The sequence below is a fragment of the Micropterus dolomieu genome, linkage group LG12, assembly GCF_021292245.1.
Source record: "Micropterus dolomieu isolate WLL.071019.BEF.003 ecotype Adirondacks linkage group LG12, ASM2129224v1, whole genome shotgun sequence".
Classification (NCBI taxonomy): Eukaryota; Metazoa; Chordata; class Actinopteri; order Centrarchiformes; family Centrarchidae; genus Micropterus; species Micropterus dolomieu.
Genome location: NC_060161.1, coordinates 21,577,222 through 21,592,958, shown reverse-complemented (window position 1 = coordinate 21,592,958; position 15,737 = coordinate 21,577,222). Strand labels below are relative to the sequence as shown.

Genomic DNA, 15,737 nt, shown 5'->3' with positions numbered 1-15,737 from the left:
ACATAAAACATAACATTTTTTTACACTTAAGGACTCTAACCCTTCCTTTGATACAGTCGTCACTGTAAATCCAGATTGTCCACGCTACAAACTCTGGCGGTTGACAGCGTGCCCTGTCAACAAGTTAACAGGGAAAAACAGGGACTCTAATCCTTGTAATTCTACTCGGCCGTGTTAACTGAGGATCAGCCGTGTGAGATGGTAGAATCAAAAGAGCACTCTAAGTTTTTTAAATGGTGTTCACTGAAAATCTAAAAACAAAGAAAAAGAAAACAGGAGACTAAAAGTTACAGTGCAGTGTAAGTTATCAATCTACTAGGCAGTGGTAAAAAGAAAAGTATGCACTTGACGGCTACAGAAATTATATAAAAGATTGAGGCTAAAGCTAACAGGTCCTGGGCAAAAAGTTACTTGTTACTTGTAAGACAAACTCAGAGTAGCAAAACAGAGGTTTGCTATTGTTTGTGTACATTTACTCAAACCAGATAAAGAGCAGGACTGAGCAGCTAAAATTGCCTTAAACTCTGATATAGTGCCATTTGGTTTCTACACAGTAAATGTGTCAGTCCTGTATTGAGCTTTAATGTAGTTAGCAAGCAATATTCTCCTTTAATGCTCATTTACTATTGTTGGTAGTGAGCTAGTTAGCAGGGCATGCTAATGTTAGCGGTTTTCGTTTACAGACAAATGCTGCTTGATCAACTTCTTACGGTTTGGCACTTGTTGTTTATGGTTGGAAAATATATTTGAAAAGATGCCACTCTACCTCTTCATGTTTTGTCCACCTGAGTAATTCTCACAATTACTGCACCTACGATTTAATTCAGTAACAAAGTGAAAAGAGTTCCAGCTTGAATACAGGGAACTTTCCCCTGGTCAGTGTTCAACCCAGGTGAGGTGTTGGGCCACAGAAATTAGCTATGAAACAGAATACCTTATTTATTCTTCTCTTGTCAGACCTAAAAAAAAAATAATAAAAACCCAAGAGATGCTGACACGCTGGCATAAATCTGTGAAACAGCCTTTAAACTAGGTGTGCAAGTTGGACCTTTACAACCGTAGCTGCCACATATATTCATCCCATTGTCTTTGTACTTTAACAAGCAAATCATGTTTAAAACCCGTGCTCACCGCTGTGCTGCCATGTTTATAAAAGCACAGTGTGAGGTTTTATTTTTTTTTACTGCCATGAATAGCAAATGAAGGCAGAAAGCCAGAGTTTTAAGTTAAACTCTCTCTCCTTCTTCCCCCAACTCTCCTTTGTATTACCCACCTCATGTTCCTGGTGTTGGAGGCACACCACAGATGTGCGGTGTTCTGCAGCTTCCTCATGATGGGTGTGTTTTGTTTGTGTGGTTCCACACAGGGCTGATGATAAGAATGTATTAGATTAAAGGAGCGAGAGAGGCCGTTGGCTGGGGCCACGGAAAGACTTTCTCTGGGACTTTATTTTACATAATGTATGCGCTGCATCTGTGCACAATTGCCGGCACCGAGCCTGTTAGGGACTCCTAATTGCTAGCATGGGTCACCTGGTCGTCATGGTGATGGCCATTACTTGGAGGTGAGGTGTGCTTGAAGACACACATCAAGACTGACAGACACACACACAGACATTCACACGTGTTGAATTGTCCATCTGAAATGTGTAGCATGCAGGCAGTTTATATATGCTCATTATGTGTCTGGAAGTTGTAGGGCTTCATCATTAACAAACAGTCAAATGTTGAGCCAACCAGACTCTAGGCCAACTACTGCAGGCAACAAGGACCTAGGTCGGGGAGGTTACCAAGAACCCAAGTGCCATTCTGACAGGTTTACTGTTCCTTGGCTGCAAAAGAGATCTTGCCTCAGGGACAACAATCAGTCCAGTGGTTGGCAAGTTGGGACTATACGTCAGAGTGGCCACAAGGAAGCTACTTCTGATCAGATCCTTAAATACCAGCTCCATATCCCAAGGAACTACCTTCATATTTGACAATTGTGCGTTTTTTTTTTACAAATGCACAATCTTTCCATAACATTAACCGAGAGTTTAAGCAGCCCAGGATTAACCAAACCTTAGCCAGTATGTATTTGCTATAACCACTTACTTTCTTAACCTTAAATGCAACTTATCCAACCTCTACATGCCGTGCATGGATATTGTAGAAACAAATCTTTTAAAACATGTTGGCATTGAATATAATCTGGGGTTAGGCTCAATCATCAATCGTCTGCCTATACAGCCTTGAGTCTACACTCAAGGTTTATTATTCTGGTGACATATCCCAAGAAAAGCAACAATAAATTGATCCTTCCAAGTAGGGTTGGGTCGATGATGCCATTGTCCATCGGCGATGGCTGACAGTTTTCACAATGTTGAGCCGACATCATGATTGTAAAAACGCATAACTGTGCCGTTGACATGTTTTCTTCATTATGATGAACTTGTTTTTGCTCCTTAGAAAGTGCTTGGAAATAATCATCTGGCTGTTCTGTCTGGCTGTAAAATAATAAAAACACACATCTATAACACTAAAGACATGCACTATTATGGTGTGCTGAAAAGATTAAGGCTTCACACAAAACACTGTCCTAATTCCCTGTTTGACATTTTCCAACCGCCGGACACATTGTCATATCACACAAAGCTGTGGCTGGTGGCGTCTGCATGATTTTTTTTGTGCATGCAGCCCCTAGAGTTTGCAGAAAAAGATTTATGAATTCTATGATTAAACAAAAATTTTACTTTTTCAGTTGTTGTGCGCAGTGTTATGTTTGGCAGAAGCTGGGAACAATTCAATACCCACATGACAACATCCCTACTGCATAGTGTGGTGTTGACAGTGGGAAGATGGAGGGAAGAATAAAAGGGGCCACATAGCAGCCGATATCGAGGACAAAACAGGGTTCAGAGTTATTTTAGAGTTCCAACAAACGGATGCGCACATGCACGGTAACATGAGGACACATATAGGTATTTTATTTGTTTGCAGCAGGAAGAACAAGAAGATCAAGTCATCAAGTCAAGGCAAGTCTGACATTTGGACAAATTTCTCAGTTGTCACTGATGATACAACAAACAAATTGGACTTTGTTAGGTGCTACAAATGTGCAAAAGTATCAATCTACCCTTTTCTATCTGTTATTCTGAATGTTTAGCATAGCCCTAACAATTTCTAACAAATTCTACACTATCTCTACAAACTGGGACACGAAGGACGCGCACTCTGGCTGCTCATTCAAGCTTTTCCTGCATTCGATGCATGGATTTTGAAACTTTGTTGCAAAGCAGTCGATTAGTGTTTAGGTCATGTTTTTGATGAATCAAAGTGTTATGTTTAAATGCAGAGGGGGAGAATGTAATTTTGCAGTGTTATCACCGACAGATATGCATCTATTTAGTAATACTACTCAGTAAAATAATGTATTTTCCCCTGCGGGACAGGAGAAGACACAATAAATCAGTGGAACCTCAAATGACAGGAATGGTTAGAAATTTAAAGGGAACGGACAGGAGTGGGATTAAGAAAACAGTCAAGCAGGGCTCTACTTCAGGCCTTCATCCACCACATGGTGGATGATTCTTTAACAAATTCACCATCCCCCCGTTTGGGAGACTGGCATAAACCAGCAATAAACAATCGGCAAGCACTAAAGTCTAAATTGGAATATCTCTTAGTGTGAACAAAACACTGCCGCTGGGTCTCTTAACAGTGTGAATCGTGCTCCCAGTTTGTGAAAAATAAAGATAGGAAAACCCTCCGTTTCCCATGGATAGAGTGCATCAAAACAAAGCTGTCACCCAGCTTCTCCCAGAGCCTCTCCACCATCCCTTCCCTCCAGTGGCTCATTTGTAGCTCCAGCATTAGGACGTCCACTGATGCCAGAGCATTGCCACTTCATTAGCTCATTCTCTCCGTGTATATGTGAGTGCATGCATGTAGGCCTCGACGGTCCTCGTTCTTCCACCCACACCTGCTTGCCCCAAAGCACCCCGGGATACTGCAGGAGCATGTTCATTTACATATTGGCATCCCAGATTCCATTAATTAAAGTCAATGGCAGCTCTCCGAGGCAGTGTCTCTTCGCGATATAGGAACCCCTGAGGGCAGATTCAATGATGGATCTATCCCTTATAGTAAAAGGGTGGAAGCCTTTAACTATAAAGGTGGTTTCTTGTATATATTTTAAGTTCCATTATGATTTTTATGTCCAGTGTATTCCCATATGTTGCATTCAGGAGGCTACATAGGCTACATAAATGAAAATTTAACCATGAAAAAACTGTATGTAATGTCAGGTCCCCGTTCAAGTTTTTTGTTTTCATCACAGGACCCCAAAAATATTTTAAAACTTTCAAGATCAATGGTTTTCCATTTGGGGTCAAGTTGTGCCAAACAGACAATGTCCAAGAAAACATTTTTGGCACCGTTGAAGCAAAATTTATAAAATGAATACACACTGCCAACGTCAAATATTTTTCAAGATGATCTATTTTGACACAACTCATATCTAACTGTGCTGTCACCAGAGTCTGTCCTGTCACCTGCCATTGTGCACATGGCGAAAGATATGACACCAGGCATCAAAACCTTTGGAAACTGTATCTTGATCTGTACCACTTTCTCAATGCTAATTTACAGCTTTAATGGTTAAGGAGACAAAAATCAAGTGGACAGTTATAGGTTTGAAATTCCCCCAGTAATCAGTGTCAGCACTCTACACTAAAGTGGAAGTAATTCCTGATAAAAGCCTAAGCTGATGGACAAAAAACTGTAAATGTAAATTCTCTAAAATGAGCATTATAAATCCCAAAATGTGTGCATTCCCCATATCTTTATGGCTAATTTAACAGGTATAGAGCATTGATGGTGTTGCCAGCATTGCTTTAATATCCTTATGTAAAGGCATCACTTTGATGTGATTTAAATGGACGACACAGAGGGCCGCTTTGGCCAACGAGCACTTTATAAACACACAAAAGAAGTTTCGGCCCTTGGAATGGTCACACTCACAGACACTCTGGATCGGTTTACAAAATGTACACCTACCAGTTCCTTTTTCGTTTATTTGACATCTGTCATAAGCAATCTGGTAGATTGGTCTGAAATCGTATCTTTGAAATACCTTTGTCTTCAAATACGTGTTGCTGGTTGCTTGTTGTACTTTTTTAAGTTTGACTTTAAACTGTGGCTTGTAATCTCATGTAGGGTTGGCCTCATCACACAAAAATAAAACAAAGATCTTATATTCAACCATCTAAACACTGATCAATGTCAAAGATCCTGTAATTGACAAATCTGTAGTCACAGTTGCCACTAGGGGCAGAATATTGGATATTATCGCCTTAGAAAGTTGTAAAAGTGAATGTGTTAGCAAACAATTGCTTATTTACACATCCAGGAGATACAGAGCAACATTAGCATCCATTTGGAGTCTTTATGTCCATGTGGCAAATACAAGTCCAATATTCATACACTTTCTAACCCTGCTTTGCTGCTAAATGCTCCAGTGACTGAAAACTAGCTAGCTTCTAACCACATTTGTTTGCTCTTGGGTGCTGGACAGGTAGCATACATCGAGTTTAGCAGGCCTTTTAAGCTGAGAACAGTTTCCTGCTGCTGCAGAAAATGAGGCAGATGGGAGCAGTGAACCAAAATAGTAAAGCCAAAACAATGAGCTGAAAGATGCTAAAATGCTCCGTAGAGCGGTGGGGAACTGCAGATTTGATTGATAATTCTCTGTCGCTCACCATAAATGACACCTTCCACATTTAACATAGTCAATTTGAACCATTATCTATATAATAATATAAAAATAATGCAGCTTAGATATGTGTAGAATTTCATAATTTCGTTCATCCCAGTGGTGGTATGAATATAGACACTGGAAGAAAGCTGTGCCATTATTCCCTGGGACAAAAATGCATAGAATTAAAGCTAAATTCTACAAAAAAAGGGGTTATTAAGGTTGCAATTTTGATTTCTGCATTAAACAACTTGTTTCTTGCAACAAGACAGTGAACCCCTGCCAGCTATTCACCCTTGTAAATCTCTGGATAAAAGCATCAGCTAATGCCTAAACTGTAAACACAGCAATGTAAATATGTAAATTGTGTTTTATGGCAGCTCTTCACTCCACCCAGGAGGCCATTGTACTGTAAAACCAGGCTTAACAGCAATGCCTCTTACTGTTGACATCATTCTGCTTCTTAAATGACACACCACGGATTTGGAGGCAAAGAAGTTTTATTGTTGCCATCCTTGCATCCCTGACGCCTCGAATCTCTGAATCTTGGGGCACATTAAAAATTTATCCAGCAGGCTTTCTGTGTGGATAATAAAAAGATGAATACTGACACACACACACACACACACAAATACACACATATACACAAACACTAAATCAGAGGCCCTGTTTCATCTTGGGTCTCCATTCCACCCTGTTGTTAGCAACATCTCAAGTGTCTGCCAGCTTCTGCAGTGCCTGTTGACGTTGTTTATGTTTTTAAGCAGCATACACACTTTACACTGGACTGTTAGAAGGTCAGGAGTTCAGCTGCAGAGTTTTATTTTAATTTTTTTTTAATTAAGGCATTTTTCCGGATTGTCTGTATGTGGATGGACTTCATTTTGAGTGCTTTTGGCATTCAGACTGTTTGAGCATGTGTGTGGCCTGTGCATACATTTTATTTCTGTAATCACGTGAATGTTTTTGGCTCTTTTTTTGTTTTTTTTGTAAAGATCTTGAGCTGACTTGTACATGCTATCTTAGCTTGCCTTGCATATGTTAGCCATTTGGGTTATCATTTACTGTGTGGAGCCTCACTGTCTCTTTGTGTGTGAGCGACTGCGTCTGATTACCCCACTGTCCACTGCTTGTCGGGGACCACTTTGTGACCGTTGCCGTGGGCGACCAGATGGCTAATTGAGCACTCTGTCATGTCACCTCCCTCCACTGGGGACTGAGCCAATCAGCTCAGGCCAGACTTCTCAACTGCTGCCCCCACAGACATCACAGTACCATCTTAACAGAGTCCAGCTTTAGGGCCCCAGAGGGACTGTTTTGAAGGCTCACAGAGAAAGCCTTGTTATAACTGATACAGCATCAAGCCACTGGCTTATTTACATTCTCTCAACCTGAGTGGTTGGAAAATTGCATGCTAGTGTGTGTGCATGTGTGCTGGGCTCACTTCCCTTCAGTTTGCTGATTAAATTCTGTCAGATTCCATGTATTTATGATGCTGCTATTGGCATACACATTGTCCGTGTTGGATTCAAAGCTAAATTACAGATGTTGCTAACAAAGGTGACCCAGGCTTTATACAGTATATCATCCTTGGCATCACATCAGAAATAGATTGTGCTCGTTAGAAATAGTTATTATGCCAGATATTGTTGGGCCGTTTTTCAGTTACAGTCCTCATTTATAATTACTATGTTGGAAATCAATTGTCTTTTTAGTAATTTAGTCAGGACGTCTCATTGAGATCAATATCAATTTTTTACCAGTGAGAACAAATTACATTTACGTCACAACATGACAGTGCAGTCACACAAATCAGTCGCCTCACACGGAGACTCACTAATTAAAACATTTGCAAGCATTAGTAAAAACATCAGTTAGTAGAAGCTTAGAGGAGTTAATAATAAGGTGCAAAATACTAAAATTCAGTCTTGCCCAGTTCAGAGTTGGTAGGAGGAACTTTCAAAGCCAACCTTCCCTGATTTTATTAAGCTCGGTCCATGTGAAACAAAAGGGTATATATTCCATCTATCAAATATAGTAGTTTTATAGAGTTGAAATACATCCTTACATCCTTACCTTTATTTTATAAATTACAGAAGTTCACGTCTTGAAAAACATTTTTTTTATGTAACAAGAATAACATATAGGCAAATAAATAATCTTGCTTGCACTACCAACTCATGATGAGTAATGGCTCTGCACCACTATTTACAAATACCCAAGTCAGCGGTGCAAACAGTTTACTACAAGCCACAGCTTGATGTGATTTTCATTTTTAACAGGCCTGAAAATAAACTATAGGTTATCAGTGCTGAACTGTAACAGTTTGAAAACAAACGTATACAAAATATTCAGACTTTTTCCCACATGTTGTCGTGTATGAAAACACCCAAAATTAACACTGCAATCGGACTACTAACTACTATAAGCGAATATTTAAACAGCATTTGTATAGGAATAAATCTGCCCCAAGCTTTTTGATCCATATAAGCGGATCACTATAAACGGTTTCCACTGTAAAGTAATGTGTTTGCATGTTCGTGTTAATTTACTGTAATTCAAAGATTATTCGTGTGTGTTAACACACTGAATTAGTTGACAGAACACACATACATTCAGAAGAAATTGTCTTTTTAAATTAACAGATTGTTTTTCTCTGGGGAATGATATGTCGCCCTGAAATGAGGCTTCTTGGTGTCAGTTATGGTGGAAATGTCGCTTCAATTAGAAGTGGTTTCAATTAAAGTTATTTTACCTTGCTTGATGAGAGAGCTGGAGGTAGTGAAGATAAAATCTGTAAGATATTGCCAAGGCCCCGGCAGAAAATTGAACCTCAGAATTGAAGCTAATTGAATTTGAGAATGATAAGGTTAAATGTGGGGAGCTCTTACAGCTAGCAAGAAAGGATGGGAAGTGGGAGTTCAGAAGAAAAGGGGGAAAATGAGGGAAGGCTGCTTCTAATTTAAATAGACAAAGATGAAGAGTTCAAAACTCATCTTTAACAGATACAGTACATGCAGGTTTGTGCCTTGAAATGCTCTCGGAACACCTTATCTTTGACTTTGCAAGAGTATAACCGTGTGACAAAGTCATGACTAAATAAACAGTAGTTTGTGTAATCATGTTTTATGCTGCTTATGGGAGAAATAGATAATACTGTGCAGGTTCATTGACTTCCACGGGGGAATATTCTCCACATGGAGGTCAGAGCAGCAGCCATGAAACTGGCAAGGTTTCAGTGTCTTGCTTAAGGGCACTTCAACAATGGGGAAGCAGGCCGTCATGGAGCCATGATTCCATGTTTTCTGGTTGAAGGACAATCTTTTTAGGGATTTTACATGAATACGAATGGGATCTAAAGATAGAATTGCATCTGGGATTAGTGCTATCTTGATCTGAAAACAAATTCAGTCCAAACCAAACCTGTATTTTTTTTGTGACCACACTATGATATAACAGCGATGATGACTTGATGGAAGCTGGACATCTCGACAAATAATATCTGGATAGTATGTTGTAGTAATACAGGCGTAAGTGGCAAAGTGCTCTGTGGGATTGCATACTTTATTTAATCGAGCATGGCGTAAGTTCAGGCAGGCAACGAAGTCCAGCTCAGCTCACAATATAAATAATTGTATTGAACCCCACTTGCAGCCATCTTTACACTCTTCACAATGGCATCTATTGGGTTAAATGAGAAAAACAGTATAAATTCAAGCCGCTCACCATATGTCATTTAGTCTTTTTGGCTTTCTACGGATTGCTCAGCTAGCTCCTCCTCCTGGCACTTCCATGTAAGCTCATAGAAGGCCAGGGAGGCTTGATGGTGAGGTTGTTTTGGGGGGTTTTTAGTGGATGCTATGCTAGGATTCACTGGGGTTCAAGTACGGTAAAAATTACATTTAAAATTTTTACTTAAATTTTATGCCATTAGGTGGAGGGGAAATGGAGACAGAAGTGCAAGTGAAGGATCAGAGTGGTGCAATGCCACCATCACATTCTTTGGGTTAATCCACGTCCCTGCTCATTTACTGTCTCCCCTTGCAGATTTCCCCAGAATCGAGCAGTGTTCGGAGAACACCTCCCTGTCTGATGCTTCCCTCTTCATGGATGGCTTCCTCTACATCTCCTCTGGCCCAGCCAAGACGACGCTGGACCGCCGTGGAAGAGATGGTGAGTGTAACTGCCGTTTTGCAAACCCCTGGCAAGCCAATCAATCCATCAATCCATTTGTAAGCAATTTGAACTGCATGTTTGTCAGAGGTCTACTCCAGTTAAGCGCTGATCGATCAATCAGTGTCAGGCTGTCAGTTGTCAAACTGCCAATCGTTTAATCCGTACACCAAACAGTCCAGTCAAAACGATCAATGAATCCGTCTTTCAAATTCGTTCTGAGTCTGCCCTGTGGGAATACTTGTCAGACAGGAGTATGTTCTTAGATGACTCAGCCGTGAATGCTCTGTGGAAGTACGCAGTAACTTAGGGCCAGGTTAAAAAATAATTAACAAAAAGAGAGTCTTTTCTAAAGCTACCTACAAAACTTCTGAATTTTCCTTCTTTTGTCTTCCAAGGCAGTTAAAAACTTTTAATCAGGCTCTGTCTCACACCCAACTCTTGCTCTGCAGTGGTCCCACTTCTCCAAACAGCTGGAGCGTTTCTTGGGCCCATGGGTAATTAGGAGAAGGAGCCAGCTTTGGATGCTGCCCCTGGGGATGGGGGTTATTGGGAAGGTGGAGAAAGTGGGATTGAGAATGGGGCCTTGAGGGGGGTTGGGGGATGACAGCTTGCAGCTACCTGCCACTTGAACAAACTGAATCTCCTACGTCTTCATCTCCATTTCCATCACCCCACACACGCTCCACTCTTATTGGTGGTTGTACATGCTGGCTAATGAACAGGGCTGAGGTCAAGGAAATCCCCCCCTTAGAGGAGATTGGTGGGCGGTGGGGAGTCTTACCAGTGTCTATTGAAATTCTTATAATTTGTACAAATGGAATTCATTTTCATTTCATTTGTTAAAGTATAATTCCAGTGCGTAGTAATTTGGGTCGTCTTTTCATAGTTGTTGGCCATCATTTCTGCTGATTAAGAAAATATTGTACATGGCAACCTCAATACACTGTCTAATGGGTCAAGAAACGTGCAGACAGGTTTTAAATAAGTCTGTTTTAAAATAACATTAACCAGATTATCGCTGACCAGTGTTACCATTCAAAATTGGCTTACCTTTTGGGTTTCTTCAAAACCATCTTGCCGGTCTGACTTGTTTTTACCAATGTCACCATGTTCCTAGATCTCAGCGATGAACTTGTTGAGTACAGTGTTACCAATGATGACATATCCCTTTTTAATATGTCTTGGTGAAACCAATTTGTCCTTTAAACCTGAATGTAGGCATTTTTTTCTTGGCCACATGGGGGCACCAGAAACAAGTTAGTCACTAACTTTGCTGTTAAATGCTGGGCAGGTAGTGGACAGTGGGTTGGTTCAGCACAGCTTCTTAGCTGAAAACAGCTGCCTGCGTATGGAAACATTGAAATCCTTTTTTTACCTTTATTTATGGTCAATGAGGGAGGGAAAGAATTGCTTGTTCACTTTCCACACACATATTTCAGGGAATGAACCGTCGACCTCCTAACCTTTAGGCCACCGCTGCCCTTGATTTAGGTAAGAGTGGTGAGTGTGAACCAAAAACAGTAAAGTTGCAAGCTTAAACCCCCCCCAAAACACTAAAATCCTCTGTAGAGCTGAGGTGAAATGCAGTGTTAGGTGATGATTACCTATGTGTTCATCAGTACGAGTGATGCCTTTTACATTGCAGGTGGTTATTTTACCCATTGTATCTATAATAATATTGATTAGAGCAGCTTTAAGCATTTGTCTTTTCAGTGTGATTTGTCATTTTAAGGTAATTGCAGGAAAAAAACACTATTGGCTGTTCTTATAAAAACCCATTGGGGTGACACTGTGTGGTTTATTGTTCCTGGTCCATTTTAGTCAGTGCGTTTTGTACCACTTACAGACACTGCACCATTCCAGACATGTCTCTCCTCAGAGAAGTGCTCGTAATATTTTGGCTGATAAATACCTTGTTATTTCATCTATTATGGAGAGCCGTACAAGTTTGGCTTTTGTGCTTTAATGGCTTTAACTGCAACTGCAGCTGTTGAAAAATTCAGGGGGATTTGGGTTTAAAACTCACTGCGTTCCAACTACTTCAATCACGAGGAAGCACTGTCAGGACTTTGTGAGCACGGAGGGATGGGGTATTTTTGAATGTACTCCAGGATGCCTTTCGCTCCTAGGCTAATGGTTTGATGGTCTATAGATACACCCAAGTTCTTAATAATTCATAAGTTGTTCTCAGGGCTTAATAAAAGCACTCTGCCACAGCATCTTAAACTTTGCCTTTTGTTTTTTTGTCTGGGGATGACTCCAATAGGCTTTCATGCTTCCACTGGTGGGAGCTAAATTCAGAGTACGACTTAAATTAATTTGGCAAACAATTTTGGTAATGGCCTTGACAGAGGTGGTATGGGAGATCATTGCGCCAGTCCACCATAATGAAATAAAATACTGTGCTGCTTAGCATTTATCAGAAAAACACGCTCAGACTAGATGCTGCTGGGAATATAAATTAGGATTAGAAAAACATTATTCCTTGTTGGTTTATTTGTGCTGAAATCAAGGTTGAACTGGTTTATTCTCCAGCGTGGCACCACTTTATTAGCTGTTCAATTGAGCTCCGCTCCGTATCAGGTTCACGCAGTTGATTCCAGTATAAATGACGCCCCCAGCCCAAATATGCAGAACAGTGACTCATGCTACTTTCACATTACAGAGTATGTGCATGCTTTGTGCACGTCTGTGTGCTTGTGAGAGTTTAGGGAGGGAAAGAGAGACGGTACGCCATTACTGTCTGAAATGGTGAGTGGCAGCAGGGAAATGGCACCCCTAATTTCTGATTAGTTTGGTCTTTTCCTCATCAGCTGTGCTCTGTTTTTTTGCCTGCAACAGTAACTCACAACTGCCAGAGACAGAAGGGGGGGGGGGGCAGTTTTATTGAGGACACAAATCTGAGCCCATATGAACATTGAATTACTTGCATCTACAAAGCTGGAGTTGAGTTTTTGATAATAAATTTAAATTGTCTTTATGGGTTATGTGAAAAATTCAAAAGGATGTTAAATTATTGGAATTTCTAAGCAGTCACATTTATGTTATTCTGTTTTATATTTCATGAGGAGAACACTAAGCCTATTTAAACTATTTGTTTAAACCTAATATTCTTTTTGGAATATCCTTGCTCATATTACTGTGCATCTGCTTGCCTAAATGAGTGAGTAGTGCTGAAGCTTGGGCCAGAAATACATGGCAGATAGTGTTTTTTTTTTTTCTCCTTCTTTATCTTATGCCATATCTGTCCATCCCTCCCTGTAATGAAGTGGGCTGTAATTCTGGCACAGACAGATCGTTCGGATACCTTCAGTTTCTCGATTTCCATTTCCAGCCCCCTGACAAGCTGTCCAGCAGATGTCTTCATCACAGATATTTTAGTCTGATGGTGAGATAGGCAGAAGATTGGCGGAAGGGGGAGAGGTGAGAGACTGAGGGAGGGAAGAGGGTGATTCAGTGGAAAGGGGCACGGCCTGCTTTTTCGATGCATACTGAAATGGGTGTCTGTGCAATGTCGATAAAAAGTTTAGGGGGACATTGGGTAAATCTGGAGGACTGCAGTTAAACATAAAGCTTGAGACACAATCAGAGCCCAAACTTTTGAGTAAATATGTTATTCTGTAACGTGGTCCTTTCAGTCACCGAACAATAAGACAGTTTAATTGCCACATTGATGACTTGATTAGTCTCATCAACCTGCTCATCTTGCATACTTGGAGCATTTAGCAAATTTGACAAATTGCTGAAGCGAGATAGGAGGTGGGGAAAAAAAAAGAAAAAGCCAGGCAGAGAGATTCCACATTTCCCCTGGAAAATGCTATGCGGGGAGCACTCTTGGCGTACATGCTAATTGGCTCAATTTAGCTGGTGGAGGCATGTACCACGGTTGGCTTCCGCTAGCGTTGTCTCTGGCGGCTGGTTGCGGACTCCCGTGGAGAACGGCTGGGCCACGGGGCCATTGCTGTGTGTGTGGGGAACAGCTGGCAATGGACGCAGCTGCCTGATTGTAAATCAAGCACTATTGTTCCCCCCATTGAGGTGGAGCTTGTGTGGAAGCTAGTGGTTTCCCACCCGCGAAGGAAATGCTGAACCACAAACAAAGAAGGAAGAAGGATGATGTGCAGGTTTTTCATAAAGCCAGTTTCCTGGTAAAATATCTTGAAGGGATCCAAAGGCATTCACTGCAGTGATAGGCAGTAAATTGTTACGCAAATTCTGACATAGCTGAATAATAATTAAATTAAACTAAGTAAAACTCATTGCAGCTATTCCACATTTACACTGCAGTCCTTACGGTACTGAAATGGCAGCCATTGCTCTGGTAAGTGTTATATTGATACAACTTTCAGCCTGGTTTGAGATATTCTTTTACTTTCAGTCCTACATAAAAATGTCTAATTCCTGTCATCATAGCTTCTTCTGTCTTCTCCTCAGTGTACAAAAATCCTTCACAGTCTTTCACAATTCAAACCCAAAAGAGATAACTGTATCTGAAATTACGTTTGTCAAACATTTATAATCTCTCTACACCTTTTGGCCCCCCTTTAATCCTACTCCTTTACCAACCCTTGTTTTCCTCAGCATGTTAAAGCCTTATGTGAGTATCTGTTCCTGGACACTAATAGGATAATTCTTCAGAAACTGGATGGTCGAGTAGTGAGCCCATTCATGTGTTCACACTCTCTGGACCCAGGATCCCGTAGCAATTTGCTTCCCGGATTTACAGTGGGATTTTTAATGTCTTTCTCCTTGAAACTGAAAGGAAATTAAAAACTTTTTTCCCGCATTTCCACAGCATAGATTTTGTGAGACGTTGTCTGTTCAAGGAGACAGGATCCGGACACCACATGCACCAACATCAAAATGAGATCTATTAATATTTCTGATGTAGTAAGAGCTGCCTCATTTACATATTTCAAGGTCCCAAAAGTTTTGGCTTGTGAACCCTCAAAACGCAGAAATGTCTCCTGGGACCCCTCGTCACTGAATGTCTACTGCTTGTGACAAGTTCAATCAAAGAGTGAATTTTAAAATCCATATTGTATTTTAATCATTCCTAGGGGCCTAAATATGTAAAATTAATTTTCAAAATAATTTCCAAGAATAACTGACATGAAAAAGAATTTTTTTGTTTCTATCATGTTAATCACTTTACGACCCCAGGTTTAGGGCAGTGGATCCTATACTATATTTCTCAAGAACCATTGATGGATAAGTAACCTGGGGGTGTCACTAGATGAAACTTCAGGGTGACCAAAATTGTGGACCGCTATCTGTACAGCCATGCTGCTAACTTGGCAAAGATGCAAAGATTAAAGGAAGATATACAAAACAAATATAAATGACCCTTCAGATTTATCTTGTGGCCCCGGGTTGGGAAGCATTACCCCGCACAATACCTGTTTGTACTTCAGTACGTCAGTTACATACATAACTTTAATTGCCTCTACAGCCACAGGGGCCATTATAAAGCAAATTGTCTAGAGAATCAATGGCATTACCGCTTTCGAGCAGCTTATGATAGCAATTGACTTCAGTTAGGAAATCAAGTGTGCTTTTTTAAGAAGATGATTGTGTGAGGGTTGCAGATGGTACAAATGGAACCATTCACTTATTAGCCTATTAGAGGAGGGACAGAGGGAATGGAGGCAAAATTACAGGAAAACAACTTAAATACTTGCCGGTGTGGGAAATGATGGACATGACATTTTCTGCAGTCCTGGAAAACATTTAACGGAAGTGAAGTGCATTACAATCTTTTCCGTCACCAAGACAACAATGCGCCCCGTCAGATATGTTGGATTGGTAATGACTTTAAATACCAGTCT

At 40.6% G+C, this 15,737-nt stretch overlaps 1 protein-coding gene across 1 annotated transcript in view; it reads left to right on the top strand.

Annotated features, from left to right (window-relative positions):
- arap2 (ArfGAP with RhoGAP domain, ankyrin repeat and PH domain 2) overlaps positions 1 to 15,737 on the top strand; it is a 133,188-nt gene that overhangs the window by 71,463 nt on the left and 45,988 nt on the right. Inside the window, exon 15 of the mRNA XM_046064553.1 lies at positions 9,781 to 9,906. Within this exon, the coding sequence (XP_045920509.1) occupies positions 9,781 to 9,906 (126 nt within the window). The remainder of the gene's footprint in view (positions 1 to 9,780; positions 9,907 to 15,737) is intronic.